Consider the following 13,457-nt stretch of genomic DNA (forward strand, 5'->3'; position numbering starts at 1 on the left):
AGTTAAAACCCTCTGTTGATTCTCCAAACCCCAGGTTGGCATCTGACTAGAACTCAGTACAGTCCAGCATCTGCATGTTGGTCTTTGTGTGGCAGAGGAGCTCACTGCCTCTTGAGATGGTCTGTGCTGTTTTTAAGTCAGAAGTCCCACTGCCCACTCTTCCCTAATGACATCAACTGCTTACCTGGTCCCGGAGCTGGTCTGCCACCCTGCGCTCCTCCTCCACCTGCATAACCACTTCCTTCAGCCGCTTCTCAGCTCTGCGCACCAGCTTGCCCGAGAGGATGCGCTCTCTAAAGGGAGATTCAGAGAAGGCTCAGGGGGACTCCCCTGGGACTGACAACAGCAGGGACAGTAACAACAACAAAGAAACAAGCACAGGAGAACTGAGTGTGGGGGAGAAACCACCGCACATTTGGAGCCAGAAGTGTTTTGTGCAGAGTGGAGTATAGAGAAAAAGCAGTTTTTTTTTCCTTCCAGTCACTCCTGAGGATCCAATCCATGTTTTCACAGTTTCCAGTCTCCACTAGTTCCCTCATATTCCCCAGCTTCCCCCCCCATCCTCTTCTCTTAAGTTCTCCATCTCAGGACCGACTGACCCACTGACCACCCAGTGTGAAAGTGACATAAAAACTGGAGTCACTTGTGTCACAACTCTAACAAAAGCAAGTCCAGGAAGCTCTCATGCACAGATGCCCAGATGACCACAAGAGGACTCATCATGGGACATTCTTAGGCAGAGTGGTCTAAGGGCTTGTCCAGGACTTCTCAAAACCGCTTGCATAAGGGCACTCAAGGGGCAATGCCCTGCCAACCAATTAGCCAACACCAGCTCCTACAAAAATCCTGTGGCCTCTGGTCCAGCTCGCATGGAATTCCTCTTTCCTGACCACCTCAGATGCTACAGCTTGCTCTTCCTGTAGCCCCACTGCTCCCTCCCACCCCCACCCTTCCACTCTGGAGAGCTGTCTCCAGTGAGCTTCTTTAGGGGTTGAAACCAGTTTCCAGACCACATCACCACGCAGAATATTTGCCTTCTTCTTTACTTTGCCCCATTCATCTTTAGGCCACTCAGTACCTGGACCCTGTCCCAGCAATCCCCCGAACTCTGTCTTGTTCCCTCTCCTCTGAGCTCAAAGCCCTGTCCACTCAGGACTCAAGCCTCTCCTGCTCTACTTTCACTGTCTGGCATAGAATTTCCTGTCCTCCTTCTCAGCCTCCCTCTCTGGCTGTCCATAAGCGCCTTCTCTCTTTCTCATTCACACACTTCCCTGGACAAGTTCAGCTCTCCCACGTCAGCAGGTTGAAGTCTGCTAAGTCTGTTTTCAGAGCTGCAGCCTGGCCCAGCCCCCAGCTTGGGCCTCCACCAGTCCCTCAGTTCCCTGTGGAGCTTGGCGCCTTCTCCCAAGCCCATTCCACCTCTGGGTTCTTTATGATCCACCTGGAGCTGCAGGTGAGAGCCTGGGAGTCATCCTTACCTTCTCTATCTCCTAACTCCCCTCACATCCTTTTCCTCCCATCTCCTGAATTTCCTCCACCTACAGTCCCTGCTTGCCTGCTGTCTCCTGCAGGGCCTGTCACACCCGGGGTAAAGTCCACGTGATGGGCCCCTAGTTATGGGCAGTGCTCAACAGCTACAACTGGACCTTTTCATCCCTGGCTGATAATCAGGCACAGGGCTGACGGGGGGAGTGGGATGGCACTGAGAAGTGGAAAGTGGGGCAAGGGAAGAGACCCCTTCAACTACAAATCGTCTGACCACTTGTAGCTCCCAGGGTGACTTTGAGTGGTGGTTCACCTCCTCTGAATCTGCATCCTCATCTTTATAATGGAGCAGAGAGCACAGGGGCTTGGGTCCCTGTACCCATGAGCCCCTGGAAGGCCTCCCTGTGGGCCTTAAACTACAATTCCCATGAGTCCCTGGGTGCCTGGCAAGCCTGTGGACCTTCCCTGGTTGGCTTCCAGGGCTGAGTCCTTCCTCTTGTCTGTGAGGCCTCTCACAGTGAATCCAGCAGCTTCCTTCCAGCTCCTAGTACTCCCCAGTCACCAGGCTTAACCCCCAATTATCTGCTCTTCCCCTCCCCATCGCAGCCCACCAGTCCTCAGCTCCCCCATCTTCCCCCCACAATCTCTTCTTTATCCCCCTCTGTGCATCCTCATGACTCCAGTCCCAGCTCAAGCTTCATCTTCTACCTGGGCTCTTGGCCCCTCATTCAACCTTCTTCTAGGCCTCCCAGCTCCAGCCTCTCTATTCTAGTCCTTCTCGGCTCTATATGTGAGCTGGTCCTGCTCCTCCTCTGGCTCATGGCACCCTCATGACTTCCCTGTGCTCCAGAAGAGAGCTCCCTGGCCTGGCATTCAAGGCTCTGTGCAGTTCAAGCCTTTGTCTTCATTTCATCTCCTTGATCCCTTTCTTGCATCTCAGATTCCCATAACCAATGACCCTCTTCCACGTGCCTTGGTGCCCTCCATACCTTTCCCTCCCACACCTACTCCCTGACCTGAGCATATCTCAAGTGGGAAATCCCAGCCAACCATGTCTTTGTGGGGAGATGTCTAGCTTCACCATTTCCTCAGTGCCATACGCATGGGAGGGTATGCAGTATACTGTTACTACAGGCTTCCTGACTGAACCAAAGAATGAATGAGAGAGTGAGAGAATGAAAAGGGAACCTACCATACTTTTTCCTACGTGACAGCACTCACCCCGCTAGACAATGGTAGACGCTGAGTTGCAAGTCAGGCATCCTAGATTTATAGCGTATTTCTGTTTCAGTCTTCTTATATTAAAATAGGGATAATAATGGTCTTCTCACAAGGGTTACATGATGTCACACATGTCCATACAGGTAGTCACATACCTACTATATAGTGAGTTCTCAGTAAATGAGAACTATTAGTATTGTTGTTGCCAAAAAGTATCGAGCAGTAGGAAGATCTATTTGTATTAAGTTTAGTAATAAATGTTTTGTTGTCCTATTAGCATAGAGTTTTCACCTGGGAATGTCATGGGACTGCTCTTTTGTTTTTAAATATTTGTTTTTTAGTTTTAGGTAGACACCATATTTTTATTTTTATGTGGTGCTGAGGCTCGAATCTAGTGCCTCATGCATGCTAAGTGAGCACTCACCACTGAGCCACAACCCAGCCAGCGACTGTTCTTAATTCCTCCAAAAACTGAAGATGGAAAATCTTTCAGCCAGATATTGCATCTGTTTCCTTACTCTGAATGTGGATATGTGTGGATATGTGGATATGTGCTTGGTGAAAGCACAGCAATCTTGTGATCATGAGGAAAGGACTACACAGATGCTCACCCAGAGCTCTTCCTCTTTTGACTGACTCCAACTCTTATCATGTGAGAAAAAGAAATTCCTTTTGTGGTAGACTTATAGAAACAATGACCCTAATTCTTACCCCTTCCTGTACCCACACCCTTGGCAATAATGACCAGAGCTGCATTTGTCAAGTGGTGATCTGTTTTCTCATGCCCTTGAACTTGAGCTGGCCCATGACTTGCTTTGGTTAACAGACTATGGTAGAAGTGACGCAGCATAGCCTCCAGATGTAGGCCTTCAGAAAACTTAAAACACTTTACTTTACTCTTGGGAACTTGACTCACCCTGGGCAAGCCTGCTGAAGGATTAGAGGCCATATGGAGCAGAGAGGCAAGTGCTTACTATTAACTGAGCCCAGACAAGACCAGCAAAACCATCTACTTGACCCTTAGCTGAGCAAAGATGCAAAAGTGTGGCTCACCCAGTCAAGCTCAAGTGAACCAGCCAGCCCCCAAACTCACAAACACTAAGTTTTTAGGGTGGTTTGTTATGCATTTATAGCTAACTGCTACATTCTTGTATAAATTGTACTCTCCGTAGGAAGCAGTTACTTGCAGCCCAAAGTATCCTCTCCCACCTACCTGCTTTCCTGCTCCAGTTGCTCTTCTGCCTGGGCTAACTTAGACTCAAGGGCTGCAATCACCATCTTCTGGCGGGCCCGGGCCCCAGCATCTTCCTCACCCAGGCGTCCTCGTAGCTCCTGGATCTGCCGCTCTAGCTGTTGCCGCCCACTCTCAGCCTTGGCTGAGAAACTGCGCTCTGCAGACAGCTCTGTGGTCAGAGTTTCCACCTGCAGAGGTGGGTAAGGGCAGGACATGATGATGGAGCCTCAGAAGCAAACAGGTGACCCATCAAGAATTAAGAGGACTGATGAGTTTTATATTACAGAGCCTGCACACATACTAAATACTCACAAACAGTAACTTGTACTTTTAGCCATTGCTGTATCCCCCAACAGCACTGCCAACCCTGGGTTTTAATCTTTTGGGTAGTTTTTTTGCTGTTTTAATAAGTTCACGAGACCACCACAAACTTGTTGAAATGCTATGAATTCTACCTCTGACTGTGACTGAGTCTGTTCCAGGGGTTTATCACTTTTGTTTGCAGCAGGATCCTCTGGGGAAGTTTGTGAAGAACATGCAAGTTCCAGGGTGCCACCTTCCAGAGACTCTGCCTCAGTGGGTCTGGATTTGTAATGAGCAACCCAGCAGGTCTGACAGGAGAGACCCGCAGGACGTGAGGATCGTGTCCTTGGTGAAGAGCAGCTACTCCATTGTGGCTGTGTCAACCCACTCCTGTAGTCCTGCTGATGTATTCAGCAGGTGCTCTGAGCCATGCCTCGTGCTGGGCAAGGGAAGCAGGTCAGGCCGGCTGATTCGTGCTCATTTCATCTCCCACTCACCTGAACACATCCACCCAGGGATTCGCATAGTTTCCTCTATTTCTTCAACTTTTTATGCAAAATAAAAGTGTGATATATTGTCAACACTCTCCCAGTCAAGAAACAAAACCTTACCATTCCAGGTAAAGGTGTTAGGATGTTAGTATTAACAACCCTGCCTCCCAAATAGCTCGTCATCCTGACTCTCAGGGCTATCTCTTCCTGGCACCCTTTGCACGTGTAGAGCTGCACCCTGTCTGCACCCCTCTGCTCACACACGCACGCTCAGCATGGTTCTCTGTCCTCTCTGCTTCCTGCAAACTGGCAGTCGGTCCAAGGACTCAATTCTATTTGTGAGTTTTCAAGGTGATGAGCTGGCTCTCTGTCATCTGCCAAGGGTGTCTTTACAGGGTTGGATAATCTGCCCCTGCCAAAGCCACGTCTCCTCAGAACTTCAGAATGTGACCTCATTTGGAAATAGGGCCTTTGCAGATGTAATTAGTTAATTCAGATGAGGTCATATTGGGGTAGGGCTGGCCCTAGATCCCACAGCCTCGTGTCCTTGTAAGAAGGGAGGAGGCCCAGGCAGGCAGAGAGGATGCAGGGCAGAAGCCACGGGAGGACAGAGGCGAAGGCTGGAGTGGTGCCCTGCAGGCCCAGGGACACCAAGGGTGACTGGCAGTCACTGAAGCAGGGAGAGACAGGACCAACCAAGCCAGATGACACCTTGATGATTTTGGACTTCTGGCCTCCAGAAGTATAAGAATAAATTCTTGTTTGAGATAATTTGCTAACAGCAGTTCTAGGACACCAGTGTGGTGACTAGTATTCTTTTTTTTTTTTTAATGTCACTATGAAGACAGGCACAGTGTATTTCTTGTATTACGTCTGTAATATAAGAAACTCAGGAGACTGAGGCAGGAAGATCACAAGTTTAAGGCTAGTGAGGCCCTGAGCAACTTAGTGAGACCCTGTACCAAAATAAAAAATTAAAATACCTGGGGATGTGACTTGGTGGTTAAGTGCCCCTGGGTTCAATCCCCAGTATTAAAAAAAAAAAAATCACTGTGAGCTAGACTTAGTTAGACACAGTTACATATTTGATGGGTTCAAATCAGCTGCCATTATTGTCCTTCTGAAGCTCACACTGCCCCATCTTGGGCCAGGGGAAGGCGCTGCACGTCAACTTCCAACTCCTTTGGACAGCGCTGCACCATCTTTATCCCTGAGGGGACGGGCAGAGGTTTAGGCTATCCTTGTTCACCTCCTTTTCTTCTTTCCTTTTCGTTGTGCTGGGTATGGAACCCGGGGCTTCATACATGTAAGGCAAGTGCCTTACCACTGAGCTACACTCCCAGCTCAACTCTTGCTCCTTTCTTGCTCCAAATATGGAATCAGCCATTTTTGGAGAATTCCTATTTTGAAGAATTCTCTCTCTCTCTTGTGGGACATGGTTTTCCAGACCACAACCTGGGCACGGGGATGACCACTGCTACTGGGTTGAAGGTTGCTTCCAACCCGTGGGGGTGGACCCTGAGAAAACGGATCACATCAATTACACTGTCAGCCCCTGTGGATATGACTGCATCCAAATCAGGGTCACCGGCCTGTTCGGTTGACTTTAATCCCTTCCTTATGCCTGCTAGGTTCTTCCACATTAGCATCCTCATGTCCAGGGCATGGTGGGTGCCAGAAGCAGCACATCCCATACTGTCATTTACATTATTCCATGTGACATGCACAGTGATCCCAGAAAAACAATGCTTATAATCTCACCACCAATACAATGAGTGAAAAGTGGTTTTAAAAAAGTTCTTGCATGTTTCCCCTTATTTTAAAGTCATACTCCACATGACTGCTGAGCACGTGGCCGTCACTTTCCTCACTCCAACCCTTTTAACCTCCGTTAAGTCTAGGACTAGGAGGAAATGAAACATTATGACTCTTCTGCTGATGTCTGTCCGGTGGCAATGCGCACCTTGTTCTCTTGGGCAGTGGCTTCAGTCTGGCTGACATTGGAGCTACTTGGAAGATTCGTTAAAGCACTGCTATAGTTCGACTCTTAAATGTCCCCAGAAGGCTCAGGACCCCTAGCATGGTCCCCAGGTGGGTGCTGCTGGGAATGGGTGGAACCTTTGCGAGGCGGAGCTAGAGGCAGGTGTTCAGGCCATTGGGGGCGCGCTCTCTAGGGGAACTCCATGGAGAGGGGTCCTGCTCTGCCACCTGCTCCCCGCCATTGCCATCCGGAACCCTGACAGAGGCCGAGGAGCCACGGCTCTGCCTGTTCACAGACGAGAGCCTCCACAGCTGCAAGCTGCGGAAACCTCTCTCTCTTTCTCAGATGGTGGGGCTCACCCCCAGCATGCCTCCCTCACCGGGGCAGTGGGCCTCAGAACCTGCAGGCCTCGGAAGTGACTGCGATTTTATTCTGAGTGATGGGAGCAGCCACATCCTGGAACACGCCTGCCACCCCCACCCTGGGAGCCCCACAAGGGCTGGGTCTGACTCCTCCCGTGCCCCCAGCTATGCAGGGACAGGGTGCAGGAGACAACTCAACATGAATGACGTAAGTAGACACAGGTCTCTGTGGCAATCTCATCGCTCTGCGGTCCCCCTAAGACCTGCCCGCTTCCCAGAAGGCATCCTAGGGCCTCCTGCATGGGCTCGTCTGCCTTCTCCATCACTCCAGGACGTGTTCAGGGGCAGGGACCTAGACTGATCCATTTGCTGGTCCCCAGCACCAGCCAGAAGAGGACCTGGGCTTCCAGAAGCCTCAGGAAATATTTATGAATTAAAAACACATGCTTTTCTTCTCTGCTGACCACCTACTAATGCTTTAAAACTCCAGACAAACATCTCTCCTTCCAAAGGCCTTCTTGTGACTCCTGCGGAGAGAGTCAACTCTCTTTCTCTTTCCTCCCACCCCTGGCTGACCAGAATACTCCTATTATCATGCTTGTCACCCTATAAAGTGACAGTCTGTTACCTCCAGAAACTCCATAGGCCTCATCTAATTCATATTTGTACCCAGACCTTGAGATACTGCAGAAACACAAGTGAATGAATGCACCGAGCCTCCCCGCCAGTACAAACTCCTACTCAACCTTCAAAACCCAACTCAAATACTCCCCTTTCCATGTCTGCTGGGTAGGAGGACTGAAGATTAGGATCCCAGGCGAGTGTACACCCAGACTAGCATACACCCAGACTAGCAGTGGATGGTGGAGCACACGCACCTGCAGGAGGAGCTTGCGGTACCGGTCATTGAGCAGCTCTGCGTTGCTCTGCTCCTCCTCCAGCTCCTCTTCCATCTGCCCCAGGCGCCCCTCCAGCTGGCGCTTCTCCTCCAGAATGGCTGCCCTAGAGAGAACCGGAAGGGGCAGGTGTGAGAGGGCAGGGTGGCCAGAGGAGGACGTCTCGTCCCATGTTCCCCGGGGCCACTCACTTGCTAAGGTTGCCGTTGGCTACTTCGTCTGCCATCTCATCCCGATCCTGCTGGGCCTGCCGCCTCGCGCGGTCCGACGCGGCCAGTTCCTGTGATGACGGGGGACAGTCAGTGGGGTGAGGGGAATTATCTGGACACTGATCTCACCTGCTCCTGGTCCTCACACCTCAAGTCTCTGGGTCTTTCTTCCACTGATCAGGAAGACACTGTCCCCAAGCAACTCAGGAGTGAACGTCAGTGTACAGGCAGGTTTCTCTTAGGCCCGTCTCCTGCACTGACCCGTGCCCACCTCTGGGTGCCCTAGACCCTCTGCTGCTGAGCTCGCTGTCTCTTCCAGGTGCCAAGCAGGCACCCGGCCAGACCCTCAGTACTCTTTGCCCCCTCCCTCCTGCCCCTGATTACGTTGGAACCGACTCAGGCTTCATCTTCTCTCTCCAGCCTCCCTGCCTCTGGTTTCACCCCCTGACATCCCCCAGGACAAAATCCCCAGGACAAAATCCCTGCCTCTGGCAGTCTGTTATCAGGCCCGCCCACCTCCCCCACCTGACCTCCCAGGGCCAGTGGTCACCCTGCCGACCTCCCAGCCTCACCTCCTGCAGCCGCAGCACCTCCGCTTCCAGGGCCTTGAGGCGCTTCTCACTCTCCCGGCTCTGGACAAAGATCTCCTCCCGGGAGCTGCGAGACTCCTCCACCTCCCGCCACAGCTCCTTCATCTGGGCCTGGGCACAACGGAGTGGGTGGCGGGCTCAGCCTGGCTGTGCCTCCCAGGGAGCCCCAACCCTCGTACCAGCTTGGCAGAGGGGGCTTGGTTCCCATCAATCTCAGAGTCCTAAGGACCTGGGCTTCTGCCCACAAGTCACTTGCTGTGTGACCTTGGGCCATCTCTGCCCACTCTCTGGGCCTCAGATGCTTCCTCTTAAAATTAAAGTAAGTTTAAAATGAGTGTCACAGGGGGCTGGGGATGTGGCTCAAGCGGTAGCGCGCTCGCCTGGCATGCGCGCGGCCCGGGTTCGATCCTCAGCAGCACCACATACCAACAAAGATGTTGTGTCCGCCGAGAACTAAGAGTAAATAAATGTTAAAATTCTCTCTCTCTCTCTGTCCCCCGCATGTCCCCCCAGCCCTCTCAGGTTAAGCCAGGCTGCTCCCCGGACACTTCTGGGAATGTGTTGACATGCAAACACAAAGGATTTCTGCTCAGTGCTTAAAATAAGGAAAAATTTAAAACCATCCAAATGTCCACCACCATTAAAAAAATAAAAGACACACTACACCTTTACAGTGGGTCCTGGCACAGCTGTTAATAATGACATCAGGTGGTGACGGACAATTATTACTGTTCTATTTTTTAAATTGTTGATATTTATTTACCCGTGGCACTGAGAATCAAACCCAGTGCTTCATACATGCCAGGCAAGTGCGCTGCCGCTGAGCCCCAGCCCAGCCCCATTGTTACTGTTCTTAATATGATTTTTCATGTAATTTTAAATGAACGGTTTTCCTCAGTGCTGACATGAGGGGCAGTTTTTATACCACCTCTTCCCCATAGAAATGCAACGTGAAGAACACATGTGGTTTTAAATTTTCTAGTGGCTACATTCAAAAGGCAAAAAGAAGTAGGTGAAATTAATTTAGATGCTATATTTTATTAATATCCTAATATGTGATCATATATAATATAGCAAATATATATTATATTCCCCTTATAATCAACATAAAAATCATAATGGTAAAATCATATTTTGGGGGTACTGTCACTTTTTTGGGTACTGTTTTTAAAATCCAGTATGTAACTCGTGTTTCAGACCTTACGTGTCAGATGTCTAATAGCTACCTGGGGCTAGGGGGCAGATCTATACTTTTTTGTTGAACAAAAACCAAGTATAATTCATAGGTAGATTTTTAAAACCTGCAGGCTATTTCCATATCGAAAAATAAAGTGATGAAACTGGAGTTAAAGAACATGCAAAGTAGGGCCGGGGTTGTGGCTCAGTGGTAGAGCGCGTTTGTGGTGCACGCGGGAGGCACTAGGTTCTATCCGGCACCACATAAAAATAAAACAAAATAGGGGCTGGGGGGCTGAGGTTGTGGCTCAGTGGTAGAGCACTCGCCTTGCACATGCCAGGCCCTGGGTTCGATTCTCAGCACCACATAAAAATAAATAAATAAAAGAAAGGTACTGTGCCCAACTACAACTAAAAAATAAATAAAGGTATTGTGTCCATCTACACACGTATATATATGTATATATAAAAAATATGTGTGTGTGCGTGCGTGTGCGTGTGTGTGTGTGCGTGCATGTGTGTGTGTAAAAGAAAACAGAACATGCAAAGCACAGAAGCAGTGAGCTCCCTGGCGGCGGGCTGCTCTGTGCGCCTGCGCAGCCGGAGCGCGCTCACCTGCATCTTGCGGAGCTGCTTCACCGCCTCTTCCTTGCCCTGCCCTGCGGCCGTCGTCTGCGCCTTCAGCTCCTCCAGCTCGGCCTCCAGTTTCTTGCGGGCGGCCACCGCCAGAGCCCGCTGCTTGCGCTCCTCATCGCGCTCCACCTCCGCATCCCTCAGCTGCGGGAGCGGGCGGCAGGGTGCTCAGAGGACAGGACGCCCAGGCTCCCCCGTGGCGGGGCAGGTCCACCCACCTCAAGCCCAGATCCTCCTGCCTCTCCTCTCCTCTCCTCTCCCTCTTCTTCCCCATGGTCCTGGCTCTGGCCTAGTCCTCCCTTTACACAGGAGCCTCTTTCCTGGTTTCCCATCTCTCCCCTCCAGCCCATTCCCACAGTTCCAGAAGGTTCTTTGTACACACTGGGTTGATCCTGCTCACAGTCCTCCCGTGGCTTCCCAGGGTCGCCAGGGAGAAGTCTTGGACGTGCACCTCCATGGGGCAAAGGGTCTTGTAGGGAACTGACACCCACAGAGCCCTTGCCTTTGATTACCTGCTACTGTTCCCTCCCCTCCCACCTGCTAGCACCCCCACTCCAAGTCTGCTGCCCACCTGGCCCCAGAGGGATCTTTCTGACACTTAGGGCTGCCACTGCCCCTTCCATGCCCAGTACTCAAGGCCACAGAGGGCAGAGCAGGGGAAATCCTGGGTGAATGAAACTGGGGGCTGGGGTCCGGTGGAGTGAGGGGCTAGGGAAAGTGCTGATACCCGCCTGAACTCAGTCAGATCCAGACAACTCTGGAGCCAGGAAGTAATGAAGGGGGAGGGCTCAGGCCTGCCTGAGATAATCACTTTCTCACAGATTTCCTAAAACTCTCTCAAGAAATTCCTTCCTGGTCCACGTGTTCCCATGCTTTGCAGCACAAGCCTTGCTTGTATGTACGGAATTTCTGTAATAAAGCTTATCTTTATGTTCTTTTCCATGGTAGCAATTCATACATGCTCCAGACAGACAGCTGCCCAGCCAGGGCACCTCCACCCATGCCATGATGCCAACACCTGCCTCAGTCTCCAAGATCGGTGCACCCTGAATCTAAGCGGCCTGTGCACGCATCTCCCTTTTCGGGTCTCCCCTTGCCCCCACCTCCTTGGAGAACTTTAACAGTTCTATGGCTCGTGTATTCCCACTGCAATGCTGTTATCCCTAATGGTGAACTTGGTTCTTTATGATTTTTCCCTGGGTGTTAACCACAGCTGGAAGGGGCAGCTGGGTGGATGGAGGAATAGCTGGATGCCAGGTTGGCTGGGTAGTTGTCTGCTGGTGGGTGGTGGAGGTGGTAGTGAAAGATGAGGGTGGTGGATGGGTGATAGCTTGGTGCATGATTGGGTCAGTCCATAGATAAACACAGGGGTTCAATGGGCTGGGGATAGGAAGGTGGTTTGGGGACAAGAGGATGGTTGGCCAGCAAGAGGGATGCTGGTGGACACGATGACTGGCAGACGGGCGGATGGGATCCCCTTGGTGCCTGTGTGCAACAGGGTGCACCCAGCTGGTCTGGTGCCCTCAGCCCCTGCCCCCGTACCTGCTTGGCCAGCTGCCTTCGCCTCTCCTCGCCAGCCTCGTCCCGGCCCTGCAGGTCCCGCTCGTGCTGTGTCTTGAGAGCCTGAACAGTCACCTCCAGGCGCAGCTTGGCGTCCTCAGCCGCCGTCAGCTCATCCTCCAGTTCTGTCACTTGTGTGCGTAGGTCACTGGCGGCCTGTTCTGCCACCCTTCGGGCGCGTTCCAGCTCATGCACCTGGGGGGAGGGTGAGTGAGCACAGGGTACCAGGGCACTGAGGGTAGGGGAGGTGGGGATCCTGGGCAGAGTTGGGGAAGCTGAAGGACGAGGAGGCAGCAGCAGCTGTGGCCCTCCGGTTCTTCCCGGATCCATTCATCCTTTACTGTCTCATTCTAAATTATCTTAACACGTTTTATGTAAAAATTCACCTTAGGCTAATGTGTAAGGTGTATATGAAGCATAAATGACTTTTGTGTTTCAACCTGGTCTCCACCCCAAAGTAATTTATTGCATAAAAGGAAGTATTCCAAAATCCCAAACACACCAAATTCTGAAGCACTCGGTCCCAAGCATTTCCCTAGGTGCTATTCAACCTGTATTCTATCATATGAAGCCTCGAGAGTCCAGTTCAAGCGTTTGTTAGGTCAGCTGACCCCTTATGCCGAGTTCTTTCCTACAGTTTTCTAATTTTGGATTTGGGCTCACTTCCAGGGGCTTCATCTTCGAGAATGCTACGTGAAAACAGACTGCGGGCAAGAAGCTCCAGAGCGTCAGGCTCCTGGGACCACAGATTCACATGTACCTCTGTTCTCGTCTGCACTTGGGTATTCGCATCGTTCAGAGAGGTGCAAGTTAAAACCCCAAGTAGTGGATGAATCCTGAGGCACCCACCCCTGGAGCTTCACCTTCACTGTCACCTTCTAGAGAAGCCACCCTTGATCTACAGGTCTTCCCTGTGGCCCATGCTCCTGGCACTGAGTCCTTCTCCTGTTTAGCCCTTGTCAAGATTGTGCTTTAACGTTCACTTATGTGCCTGACTCTAAGCCCAAAGGCAGGGACTGTTTCTATGGATCACTGCAGGTCAAGTGGCCCTCATTAAGATTCTGGTCAGTGGAGGTGGCTACTTTCAGCCCTTGGAAGGGGCCCACTGAGCCTTCTCTGATTTGGCACCTGTCAAATTAATTTTGTCTACTCAAAAAGGATCAAATTTTCTCCCCTCAACATCCTATTTTCTGCAAAAGCCTTTGGATCACTATAAATAATTTTCGGGCAGTTTTCCTAAAGGACCTTCATGGCTCTAGAACCAGCAGGGACTCAGCTCTGGTATTCTGGGGCTGCAGGCCAGGTGCTTGTCTGGG

The 13,457-nt window shown here is 51.2% G+C and overlaps 1 protein-coding gene across 8 annotated transcripts in view; it reads right to left on the reverse strand.

The window, feature by feature from the left end:
• The window catches only part of Myh14 (myosin heavy chain 14), a 70,974-nt gene that overhangs the window by 2,852 nt on the left and 54,665 nt on the right, over window positions 1–13,457 (reverse strand). For all 8 annotated transcript variants that reach the window (XM_078031566.1, XM_078031565.1, XM_078031563.1 and 5 more), the window contains 7 exons: window positions 12,124–12,336; window positions 10,564–10,725; window positions 8,755–8,883; window positions 8,165–8,253; window positions 7,956–8,079; window positions 3,920–4,128; window positions 185–293 (listed from right to left, as the gene is read on the reverse strand). In XM_078031566.1, the coding sequence (XP_077887692.1) occupies window positions 185–293; window positions 3,920–4,128; window positions 7,956–8,079; window positions 8,165–8,253; window positions 8,755–8,883; window positions 10,564–10,725; window positions 12,124–12,336 (1,035 nt within the window). The remainder of the gene's footprint in view (window positions 1–184; window positions 294–3,919; window positions 4,129–7,955; window positions 8,080–8,164; window positions 8,254–8,754; window positions 8,884–10,563; window positions 10,726–12,123; window positions 12,337–13,457) is intronic.

This window comes from Ictidomys tridecemlineatus, chromosome 15, assembly GCF_052094955.1.
Source record: "Ictidomys tridecemlineatus isolate mIctTri1 chromosome 15, mIctTri1.hap1, whole genome shotgun sequence".
Taxonomy (NCBI): domain Eukaryota; kingdom Metazoa; phylum Chordata; class Mammalia; order Rodentia; family Sciuridae; genus Ictidomys; species Ictidomys tridecemlineatus.